Genomic DNA, 12876 nt, shown 5'->3' with positions numbered 1-12876 from the left:
GCTATCTGATAGATAGAGCAAGTTTTTAAAAGTCAAACGGAAAATTTTTTTTATGTGATTTTATTTTTTTACGGGCCCTTGAAGTGGTGAACATACTGGGTAATTTTATCTTTCTTGCCATTTAATTATTTTTTTTATTCCATTCAAAGATCTAACGATAGTAAATGTTACCATACTGAATTGGCCTATCTTTCAGCTTAGCACACAAAAAAAATCAAGCATCTTCCGCAATCATTGACGTCAGCATGAGTGAAAATATCATCGTACTCGGCGATCGGTGAAAAATTGAAAAAATCGTCATAACTCCGAAAATACGAAAAATCGCATAACATACATGGGGGTGATTCGGATAGCCCTCTAGGTCCTCTACCTCTCAGCTTCCGTTCATCACTACTTTTTGGTACACCCTGTATATTGCTTAATTTAAAGTGATGTACTTATATCAATACATCTGTCATAAAATGGCACTGCATAGATCCTATTTAGTTAAATAACAATTCGTAAGCTGTCAACGAATATAATATTTTTTTGTGAATATGTATTTAAACTCAAAATCCTGCAATGATCTGACATCATAGTTTTGTAAAATTCATCTGAAAATATTATGTGTGCGTACTAGTTATGTATCTCTAATTAAAATTATTGAACAAATGTATACCAACATACATTCAAATAATTTAAAAGCTATACCTAGCTTATATTATCAGTACTGGTACTATTTATTTGGAAAAGCTCAAAGAATAAATCTAAAATCATTTATATATTAAAATCAATATATTTTAAACCACAATAGACTGCAAAATGTTATTTTTAAATTAGCTACTTATAACAATTAACTATTACTAGGTTGTTCTCTAGCAGTTTCATAAGCACGTTCCAATGTATCTGTAATGATTTTCATGTCACTTTCAATACTCTTTGCCCAGTTTTCAACGTCACCAATTTCCTTTAGAGCACTGCTAAAGTTCTCAACAAGAGCAAGCCACTGTTGAGTTTGTTTGGAAAAGTTGATAGCGCCTTGATGAAGCAGTTTGGCTTCTGCATCTAATTTCTTTTGGTTTAAATATGCCTGCGCCACACTGAAAAAGTTTTTGAAAGCGTGTAAGTTTATAAGCAAATGTAATGAATTCAAGTTTAAGTATAAAATAGTAGAAAAATATACATATTACCCAACATTGAGGTGATCTACTAGGGCCTGTGTTAAATCATTGGCTGCAGCAATACATTCTTTTCGTTTCTGTTCTGGAAATATAATTTTAATTTTAATAACGGTTTAAAAATGAATTTAGTGAATAATATGTGAATAAATTTTACCTTGCGAAACTCTCTTAGCTGCCTGTTTAGCTTGATGCTCTTTTACAAGAGAAGATAACATTTTAGAGTAATAAATTTATTGCCTTAGCATAAAATGTAACTAATGATGTTGTGTTTTTAAAACCTACATAACAATGTTATTTTAATAGTCTTCCAATTCTTTTTCTTAGAAAGGCTAAACAATTACAGCTTTTAATGTGAATTTATTCACGAATAATATTTTTTTTAACACAACACAAAGATGTTTTGACCTGTGGTTTTGACATTTAATATACGTAGGAGTTTGACATTAGTGTGACATTTGATAATTGACAACTCATTGCATGACTGCTAGTCAAAATAATGTTCTTCCACACGATTTCGTACATAGCAATTTTATTTTAATTATTAAATGTTACAAATGCTTAAAGGAAAGCGAATCTATTATATTGAAAATAAATAACAACAAAAAAGTACGTGTAATAAAATTTATTACATATTAAACTTATTACTTAAAAGAAATAAAACATACAAATACAAAAATAAATTCTTAAAAAAAATTTCGGTAACTCTACTCTACTTCACTATACAATACACGATGATTTATATTAAAACTAAGCAGCCTTTCTCTGTACATTTTGAACGGACCCATATTTTTCTTTAAGTTTTTCTGTAAAGTCAGGGTCGTCCCAGCCCCATAAGTAATGGGTACCGTCGCCTGTTCGATGAGCTCTCTGTTTTACGATGTCTGGTGATACACTCTTCAAATCATATGCTTGTCCAATCTGCAAAATATTTATTTATTTTTAAATTATTTATTTAATTTTAATTTATATGTACCAAAGAAAGTCGTGTTAGTTATATCAATTAGGTATAACTCAAGAACCACTAAACAGATTTTAATGATTTTCGGTTTGATAGGCTAAGAATCTACCAATAAGATTTCAAATGAAACATAAAATTATGAGAATGGGATCATACTTTAGCCATAGCTTCGATGAACACCACCGTTGGTGTTAGCATGTTGTAGAATGGTAACTCTGTTGCGCGGTAATCCCATGGAAAAGTGTGATGGTAGTTGTGGAAGCCTTCAACACAAATCATCCATACTCCTATGTTATCCCTTGGGTTAAGAGACCTGTAAAAATGTGCGATTAAAATAATTTGATTAATTTGTTATAAATATAGATATAACTACCTAACTAACTACCTTCAGTATGGTAGATACTATATGAGTGGGTACATTTCTAGTCAGGTAAATTTGCAAAAGTTTAGCAAATTATGTAAAAGTTACAATTCTCTTATAATCAAACAGTAAAAAAGAACTGATTTAAAAACAAAATAACTTAAAATATGTACCTAAGCACTCACTACTTCTTACTAGAAATTGAACTAATTTTCTCCTTTTTCTTACCTTTACTTTTACTTTTGGATTTATATTTTTAAATATTGATAGAATAACTCACTTGTCGTATGGACGATATCCAAATGTATGAGAAAAGCTATTCACGCTCCACACGACATTGATGCCGCAGGTGTATCGAAGTATGGTTGGAATAAAGAACGCATTCAACCAAGTTTCACCCCAAAAATACACAGGAATAACAGTTGGCAGTACGAAGCACAAGAATGGCATCATTTTCATGTAATGTCTGTAGAAATAAAACATAAAAATCTATAATACAATTACATACATAAGTAAGTTTGGTGTCTAATACACAGATTACTAAATAGTTACTAAGTAAATCACCTCTGCTAATAATTATTGCAACGCAGTATTTTCTAGATGATTATTATCTAAGTATTAAATAAAAAATCATTTGCAGCGTGCATAAGACCCCGTGTCCCCTTCAGTCCTATGGGGTGGATGCACTTTGCACGTGTTTCATTGATCGAATTTTTAACTTGTAATCAAACATGGATTACGCGATCTCTCTGTTGTAAACCTAGGAGGCGAAAATTATTTTAATTCGATTACTAATTAAAATTAAAATCCGCTATGCATAGTTAATCGTTATGTACAAAGTACCGTGTATACAAACTTCTGATATTATATACTTACAAAACCATTAGGTAACATTTTTTTTTTCAAAAGATAAAAAAAAAAATAAACATTAGATATGGTGTTAATGTCCACATACTTTTTCTGGAACATGACAACGGGGTCTTCATAAAGATCGGTCACGTCGATACGGCGGCCTCCTTCGATTACTTCAGGGCTCTTCTTGCAACACAGCCATCCCATGTGAGAGAAGAATAGGCCTCTTTCAGCGTTGTGGGGGTCAGCATCCGTGTCTGCATACTTGTGATGTGTGCGATGGTCGCGCGCCCATTCGAATATACAATCCTGGTGGAACACGAATGATATAATATTGGTATATAAGATTTTCCATATTCCATCCAAATTGTAACAAATTATTACAAAAAAAACCCTATCAAAATATGAATATTTTATATATTTGTCAACTTTAGGTACCAGTACTTAAACGATCATCTGAAGCGCATCTAAATAAACTTGAGTGCTATATTGGAAGTTTTAATTAGATCACAAAAGAAAAGCTACCTACATAAAAGTAAATGTTCCAAGAGAAGCGAAATAAACGTATTAACTATTAGGTACTAGTCTTAGAGTATGTATTAGTAAGCTAACACATGCTCTAAGGTACTAGCAATATACTTAGTTTTAAAAGCATATAAATTAGTTGAGAAAATGCGCGTTTTCCCAATGAATCCAATAACCTAGGATAAAATTACGAGCCGCTTTCACCAGCACAGATATTAATCGACTGTAACTTTTGACGGTTCTAAATGAAAGGAATTAGGTATGTAATTACAAAGATTTATTTGCTCACTTTATGATATTTTAGAATATAGCTTTTTTAATGTAAAGTCATCATTGTTATATGAAATAAATTAGTGGTTCATGAAATGTTATAATATCTTCACTTTTAAGGCTTTCCCTGTTTATAATTGTACAGTTCAAAGATTTGTGTACAAAGTTCACGTAAAATTAATTTACCTGAAAGCCCATTGTTTGCCATATCATGAGCACAATACGCAAGGGTGTTTTCGCTTTGAAGCATCGATGTGTCCAAAGCCGATGAGATCCCGCACCGATACCGATTGCACACATCAAATGAACTAGGAAAGCTAGAAATAAAGGTTTAGTATAAAGTTATAAAGTTTAATAGAGGCGTTGTAAATCACCATAAGATTGAGTCAAATGCAATGTTAGTCTTGGAAAAATACTAATGGCTAGTTTTACAACTTCTGGATATGTTCCTTTTACCTTATCAGTCAGTTAAAATGACGAATGATGTATGAAATTATAAATGTCAAGAAGCTATCATTTTATCAAAAAGTGGTGAAACTAGCCCTAAGGGAAATATACTAGGTAAATAAAAAGTGCATTTTATTTAATACGACAATGATACGACTCCTGTTACTGAAAAAAAAATTAAAACGTTTAATTATTTTCGCGTCTGTTCTGAGGCACAATTTTAATAAATATTTCGAGCACAATTACGCTTTATTTTTCGGTGTCGATATTTTTGGTATCTTAAATATAGAGTGTAAACGCGTTTTAATTAAAAATTTCATGGTGGTTTAATTACGAAATAAAATACTTACTCATCTATTAAATCTGATAAATACTAAAGTCGTTTAAAAATTAAACAATCTATTGTTGAGAGAGAATATAACTTATATTATTTTTTGAGTATCCCTTAAAACAAAATTTTTTACGAGCTCTGTCTGTTCTATGAATATAGCAAAAATGGAACGGGGAAAAATTGTAAAATACGTACCAAATACATTCGTTTGCCATTTCGCTGAGGTCAACGCTAGATATATTCCATACGCGGATCCAATGTGCAAAAAAAGGAACCAAAATATATTGAACCACACATATTCGTATTTCTTTGGCGCTGCCTTTTTCAGGACTGATACATCTTTCGCTAATCCCAAGTCCGGTGTTTGTGTGTCCGTTTCAAACACAACACCGCTTGGAGTTGGTTCGGATTGTGGTGGCATCTTCTGTAATGAACATAATAATTTGTTTATAATTTTTATTCCTATACATAGGGTTATTAGGTACAAAATAATCTACTATTCTTATAAAATATGCCTTCTTTATGACTATTATTTATGATCGACGTCAAATATTACTAATCAGGGTTTAAACATATATTAATTACTTGATGGTATATCTACTTTACCAATTAAACTACATATATAAAATAAAATTTCTATGAAATAAATGAAAAAAAGGATATGATACTTTTATAAAAGACAGTCTAAAATACAGTTAAGTAGATTCAAGTGCAGAAACTCTTATATCGACTTTTCATGAAAATTTTTGTCAACGTAGGAAGTGGGTTAATCCGGATCTATAATGTAAGAACCTTGTTTCACTCACCTCAAATCCCGACTAACTAATTGAAAAGACAGAACTCATTTTATATACATCGTAAAACAATAGGATTTCACACTTAAATCTTTATTCAAATGATGTTAATTAGTTGACATCGGCTATTTGTTTATTGTAAAGATCAGTGATACTTATTAACATATTGTTTAATTACTGAAAATAGGCCAATTTCCTTCCGCGTAAAAATATTTAAATGTATGTTGCATTTGTTTGACACGTTTATTATGATTGTGAATACATATCAGTCCAGCTTAATATACCTCTAGATAATTAGGTGTGGTTAGAATAGAAAATTTCAAGTAAAATTGATTATTTATATAATAAGATAATGTTCTCATCATATGTAGAGAACCTGTTTCTGTAATTGATAGCATCTGGCATATTTATATTGACAAGCTTCGGAAACTCCCGCTACGAAAAATTATTCAAGTTTAATATCCCGATGTGCATACAGTAAAAGCAAATTTCCTAAAGTCATATTAACTCGCAGGTCACATGAGTTTCGAGCATAAATCTCTATCGGAACAGAAGCGCCGCGTGTAATTTCCGCAATATCGCACCAACGAATTTTCTATCAGAGTCGTTTCTGTAGCCATTGCCTGCCGTAGTGATGAACTAATGGCTGTCCTGTTTATTGCATTTTTAAGGCAATATCTTGCAAATGTTGAGTGCTTTATATTGATGAACTAATCAATAATACTTTTAGAATTGGAAATATTGAGTTATTTTGTAAGTACCAGAGAAGTTTCAGTGAAAAAGATTTTCTGTTCGACAGACCAGAAAGTTTTATCTTTTTTAAGTATTTCTAGAAACTTTTTTATGCCTTCTTATTTAAATTTTACGTGAACACATTAAAATTATATAAATAAGCTACGCAATTGATTTGCTCTATTTTCTAGGTATTGAACAAACGGATTCTTGCGAAATCTCATTTTCTTCGGTAGAATGGAAGAATTCATCTTACGGGTCGCATACTATCTATCTGTCTGTAAGAATTCTCCGTAAATTATATCCTATTTTAATACTTTCACGAGTTGAAAATGAAAGGAAAAATAAATAAAATTGCTTTCCACATAATTGAAACAATAAAATTGATTCGCATAAAATGATAACAAACGGCAAAAGTAAAAGCACACGGAATAAAATCCGTAAATAACATCAAAGAATACCATTCAGCAGAGCTGTCTCAGATTTGTACCGTAAATGTGGTAAACATATATGAAGGGAATGAATGGCAAATCTTCCGGACGACTAACTGGGGCGTGAAACGAAGATTTTATTTTGACGAGTCTTTTGCTCAAACCACTCTGATTTTCTTCCACTTCAGCGATAATCCGTTCTAAATAGGAATTAAAAGAGAATGGATTCGTTCATGAATATTTAAATGGAAACCGTATTGTCGGCGTATTTTTGCGTGCGGCACTTTATTTTATTTGTTTTGCGATATTTGTCTACTAGTATCTACTACTACATTGAAAACAGAAATTTATATTTCATCAATTCTATATCTGCGTAACTAAAAGTCATTAAATCGAACCCTTTTTTAATCATACTCGTTGTACCTAAATTAAAATTATACGCAGAATAAACATCTAATTAAATGAAAGAGCAAAATAAAATTGTACATGAATAAATAAATTAAAATATATAGGTACTACAGTATAAATAATTTTGTATTTCGCTTTGAACTAGGTAATTAGGTTTGGCTTGGAATATTCATTCAACGTTGAGCAATTGACCGATTATTGGTAACAAAGGGCAAGGAACGCTGATAAATTAATTTAAAGGCGACTAACATTGGAAATATTTCTTAACAAAGAGCGGACGTCTATCCAGTATTCCTTGCTCGTTTTAATTCCATTCCTTTCTTTAGTAATATCCAGTATTAAAATAATAAGGTTTATATGAAAATTGTTTGAAAGTTTCTAAAGTAATTTAAAAATGTTAATACCGAGTGAATAAACAAACGAATACGAATATCATTATCATGTTAAAAAAATGTAATTGAAAACTAAGTTCGGTAGATATAAATATATTTAAACGTTCTATCAACTGTTTCATAATTTGTTTTTATATTCTGTGTCATTTACATACCTATTAGTAGATACAGTTTTTTAATCACTTTATAGTAGCATAACATAATTTTAGTGTAAAAGTATTTAATCGAAAGATCCATCTAGGTATATACGTTTCATATACTTCCGAGATAACATAGGTGTATAGCTGTGCCTGTGTATGTGCGTGCAACTAACAATATTGAGAGCGCCTTTAGCAAGGAACAATCAGTTTATCTTAGCGCCGGTGCTCACTAATGATTTTAGTTTTGTACAGCGCTGAATAGATCCAGTCGAAGTGCGCGCCGTTGAATTGAATAGTGTTCTTCATCTAATTAACACTCGGTATTGTACAGTTTCAGTTCTCAACTTGTACAACATTCTATTGAAAATGTTCTTCACGCTTAGAGGATGGTAGAAACGATAGCACTGAAGGGTTAAAATCGATTATGTATCCAATACTTACACTGAGCTTTATGTGTTTTAATTCCGTGCATCTAAAGTGTAAGAAGACAGTAAAGTTGTGTTTAATTTAGTATCGGTTTATGTTTGGGAAAGCAATAAAAAGTGTAAGGACGATCTGCTCTGCTCTACCAATGGATTTTAGTACTTACTCAAATATATTTTATCTACAATACATCTTTATTTAAAAAGATATTTATAATTTTCTTACCATTTATACCGAAGAACAATAATAATTAATGATAACTAATTATCACTATTCAATTGGCAAAACCAAAATCCTGTTGGGATAATAATTATTCTGGATGGTATAATTTCAAATATTAAAATCCATTGGAAGTTGTGTACCTATGTGTGATAACAGTAAAATCTGCAAAATAAACCATTCCCGCGGTCGCCGTGATTGATTCCGTAGTGTTAAATTTCATCTGACGAATGACCCATGGTTTAATGAACGTGACAGGGAGAGGGATGTATTGTGACCGGTGATGCTTTGCCGGGGTGCCGGCCGGGGTGCTAGCCGGGAGGGCCACTATCGCACGATCACTAGTGTATTTTTGTTAAAAGCACTCAATCTCCGAATATAAGCGGAGGCGTAGAGAACGCAATAATTTTAACGCTTTTCGACGCGTTGACATATTTTAATGTTACCCCTTTGAATAATTAAAGTCCCGAAGTAATAATGTTTTATCGCAGATGTTGCGTGGCGATTCTTAATAATGTTGCGTCATTTATAATGTGTAATGACGAGAGATAGAAAATGCTAAACAAAATGTAGAGATTGATGGTGTTATTAAAATGAGTTAGGGCCTTAAAATGATCGACGATTTGGCGATTATGAAATACACAAATTGATATTAATTGAAACCTGTATACAATTTAACTTACTGAAGTATATCCAGGACCACTTTGATTTTTCAGCATTATACATTATAATATAGAAGTTTAAAAAATTAGAACTTAAAAATAGAGTAAAATCTATAAGTAAGCACAATTTTTTTTGTTGATGTTAATTTGTTGAAGTTTTTGTAAGCAATTCTTTTTTGTTTCGCCTGAGATTTCTTAATTAAATAAACTCTGCCACAAGTTTGGAAACTTTCCGTGTCCTTAAATACTTAGCTTAGTCCCTTTTGTATAAAACATTTTACGCAAGAATAAAACGAGATTGCGGGTAGTGGACGAGACAAAATGTTGGTGTAGCACGCTCATTACTTGCACCATATTGCGGTGTCCCCTCGTAAAGGGCAGTGCAGAGGGCCGTTGACAACCCTACATGGTGAGGGCTCTGAGAAAACTTTACCCATCGCGCTAATGCAATGGATCTCATAGAATTCCGCTTAGCTCTCCCAGGATTCCAATAAAGTTGTGACGTTTCAGATCAATCTCGATTAATTGGATAGAGTAATTAGAGTGCGAGGAAATTGTCTCAAATAAAGAACATGGGCAGATCCCACAGACATGTATCAAGATAGACTAAGCGAGTGTATGTACTTCCCGTGTCCAAACTAAGTTTATGAAACTTACTTGACGCTGGCCTACACTCAGTCCGCGCTTGCAGTTCGCCAAAGAAAGACGTGAAGCTGAATAAAGTAAAATGCCGAATTGCGCCGTTATAAACTGTAGAAACTCCACAGCTGTGAGTGGCCGAGTTAGCAGAGATGTTTCCTTCCACCGGTAAGTAATTTTCTAATCAGAATATGCACTATTTATTTTAAAATCAAATAAAGAATATCTGTGGAAAACGATCGTGACAAACACGGATACCAAATCATACGAAATGATTCGGAATACATTGCGGCTTTTACTTGGCACGGTAAAGATCGCGTCGTATGATAACAAGCAATGAATAGCGTCTTCTCATTTTTCTGTTCTCATTTTTCTGTCCAATTTTGTGGTTAGTGATGTTCATTTGATGCAACAGTTCTCGATTCTAATCGATTTTATAATCGAACAGAAAAATGATAATTTTAAGGAGCAATTTTTCAGAAAAAAAGGCATAGATTTTTTTGTCATTTAATACGACTTGACCTAGAACTTTTTATACAAAGGTACTAAAAATAAATATTATGACATGGACGCCATTAGTTAAGTGTCATCTTGGGAGTTTTTTAAGAAAACTCCTTATTGCTTAGACTATGTTCGTTTTTTCCGTTTTCCAAGTAACCCGAACATAAAAGAAAAATGGATCGATGCAACGGGACATAAAGATTGATTGATTGACAGTTTCATTACTTTCTTTCGATGGCCTCTCTAGTACGTAGTACATGGTAACTCAATGGGCATATGTAAGAATAAGCTAAAACACATTAGTTTACTTATTAGAATATTAAAAGGTTTATAACTTTATTTTATCATCCCTCTGTCTATGGTAATTATCATTTTTCTTTCTTGAATCGATTTAGTAATCGATTACGATTCATTTATTTAACTACCTCTTAGACATAGATCTAGTTTGATCTGATTTCATTCGATTTACTTCGATGGGATAGGACGATACTAGAATCGCCGCGCGAGTGGCGTCCTAATCGATTTAGCGTAAAATGAAATTACCATCACTAAAAAGCGCTCGTGACGTCATAACGCGTCAAGGTCAGTACAAAAAATATGACACGCTTGGTTTTCATACAGATCGCGGTACTTGCGTTGTCTACTTAATATACATGTCTGTGGCAGATCCCATACAAACCATTGTCAGTTTTGTAGAATTAGGCAACTGTTAAAATAATTTTTTGTAGTTAAATCCACAATAATTATTTGATTAGTGCATTTCTTTTTCAATCTTTACTGTGTCTATTTTATGAAACAACGCTGCTGGTACTGCTTGAAAAATTGTATAATATGTCACTTTTATTATCATTGCGTAATATTATACTTCGGGGACCTAGTAACACTGCAACAAATGTATAAGAACCCTATTTCATAAATCTCATCGGTGAAGCGAATGGGTGCAGAGTCTGACGGCGCGGATCGTGTGCCCCAGTCTTTGTGAGCGCGGGGCGAGACGCGTTGACGTCACGGCGCGCATGCGCGAATAAGGACTCCTTGATGGATAGAGTAGGGACACACAGAACAACCATTCAATGATTAAAAATCAACATCAATAGCCTTTTTTGGCACTCGAACATGAACTGATGTTTGTTTTTCAGCAGAACGACGTCTGTTCGATATGCTCTGGTAAAAAAGGTTTCGGGCTACGTTAAAAATAATATGATGCGTAATATTTTAAAATTGAATTGCATTAATTCATCTTGTTTATTTGCTTTAATTGTTTGTCCCAAGTAAGAGCGGCATCAAATTCAACTTTTATACGCATGCACAATACGTATGCATGATGCTTTGTGATACATATTAAGTAGATTTTTTTTAGTTTTTAAATAATTTTTGTATGCCTGTTTGAAAGTACTGAAATAAATGGATGGAACTGCAACAGTTCCAATAATAATATGCAAACTATTAAGATAACTATTGGGGGTTTGTTAAATTAACCTTACCACTGCCATTTCTTGCATAGTTCATCCATTGTAGTCCCTTTTTTGGTAAAAGAAACTGGATCATTGAACGTTAAAAGTATTTTCAATAATATCAATGAAATATAAAATGTAGTGTTAGCATAATATAGAAATTTGCATAGCATAATATAGAATTTCGCATCAAATGTTTTATCTGCATTGTTTCGCTGCTCTATGCATCGCAGTCCGTATTCGCGGTGGCAATCGGGCTCGGAGTGGAGTCACTCGCGAGAGCTACGCGCGTACGCTACGAATCGCTACGCTACGTAGTCGATCAAGTATACTAACGACAAATTACGCGCCGTGCGGACTACTGTGACAATACTTCCGAACCACCCTAGAACTCGTGTGCGTGTTGTGTATTTAAACTATCTATTTGTGTGTACTGTGGAATATCTTCTTACGAGGTGGGTGCATTAATACGACATGAAATTTGCTTAACTGTTTTACGAGAGATTCTAATGTCAAGGACACAGATATTGATCAAACATGTTTTACTCGTGTTGTATTCTTTCATATTTGCGTTTAATTGTCTAATGTTGTTATTGACCTTGACATGCCGATACGCATTAGTTTTACACGGGATACACACGTACAGGTAAAACATTTAAAGCCGCTATTAGATGTAATGCGCGACAAAGGAATAGGTATCCGAGTGGGGTCGGAATAATTTATAAGGAAAGGTGCCACCTTGCGTTACAAGCTTCATGAATATTGAATGTTTTTACAAGTATATTTTAATGATGAGTCTATTTTCTTAATTAGCTACCTTTTAGCTTTTAGTATCTTACACGATAAATCTAATATATATTATAAAGGCGAAAGTTTGTATGGATGTTTGTTACTCTTTCACGTAAAAACTACTGAATGGATTTGAATGAAACATTACCACAATATAGCTTATACATCAGAATAACACATAGGATAGGTTTTATCCCGGAAATCCCACGGGAACGGGAACTATGCGGGTTTTCCTTTGAAAACGCGGGCGAAGCCGCGGGCGGAAATCTAGTTTGTACATATAAGTGTCAGATAAGAAGGTATTATGCCAATAAAGGTTAACAATAATTACTTTTATACTTCATTTAAACTTGAATTGGCATAGGTATTATAAATATATATGAAAAAA

The 12876-nt window shown here is 32.8% G+C and overlaps 3 protein-coding genes across 6 annotated transcripts in view; 1 reads left to right on the top strand and 2 right to left on the bottom strand.

Annotated features, from left to right (window-relative positions):
* Window positions 1–745: 745 nt before the first annotated feature.
* On the bottom strand, window positions 746–1598 carry Blos1 (biogenesis of lysosome-related organelles complex 1 subunit 1). Its single transcript, XM_089702462.1, has 3 exons — window positions 1315–1598; window positions 1170–1242; window positions 746–1079 (listed from the first exon to the last, which is right to left on the bottom strand). Exons 1-3 carry the CDS (start codon window positions 1373–1375, stop codon window positions 833–835), a joined length of 381 nt encoding a protein of 126 aa, XP_089558588.1. The 5' UTR covers window positions 1376–1598; the 3' UTR covers window positions 746–832.
* A 169-nt stretch (window positions 1599–1767) lies between these two features.
* On the bottom strand, window positions 1768–5329 carry LOC149483430 (acyl-CoA Delta-9 desaturase-like). The gene is made up of 6 exons (XM_089702958.1): window positions 5100–5329; window positions 4313–4443; window positions 3435–3640; window positions 2760–2945; window positions 2275–2431; window positions 1768–2078 (listed from the first exon to the last, which is right to left on the bottom strand). The coding sequence occupies exons 1-6, from the start codon at window positions 5323–5325 to the stop codon at window positions 1908–1910; spliced, it is 1077 nt and encodes a 358-aa protein (XP_089559084.1). The 5' UTR covers window positions 5326–5329; the 3' UTR covers window positions 1768–1907.
* Window positions 5330–11950: 6621 nt separating this feature from the next.
* Window positions 11951–12876, top strand: part of Liprin-gamma (liprin protein kazrin) — a 77705-nt gene continuing 76779 nt past the window's right edge. For 2 of the 4 annotated variants that reach the window (XM_089702466.1, XM_089702464.1), the window contains exon 1: window positions 11952–12154. The gene's annotated coding sequence lies outside the window, so the exon portion shown is untranslated. Of the gene's footprint in view, window positions 12155–12876 lie in introns of all 4 variants that reach the window. The other 2 variants (XM_089702467.1, XM_089702465.1) reach the window with 2 other exon arrangements.

This window comes from Colias philodice, chromosome 13 (genome assembly GCF_061535455.1).
Source record: "Colias philodice isolate Cphi_HAF_F1 chromosome 13, ilColPhil1 Martin Lab GWU primary, whole genome shotgun sequence".
NCBI lineage: Eukaryota > Metazoa > Arthropoda > Insecta > Lepidoptera > Pieridae > Colias > Colias philodice.
Note: the sequence above shows the minus strand (reverse complement) of the source record. Positions and strands in the feature narration are given on the sequence as shown.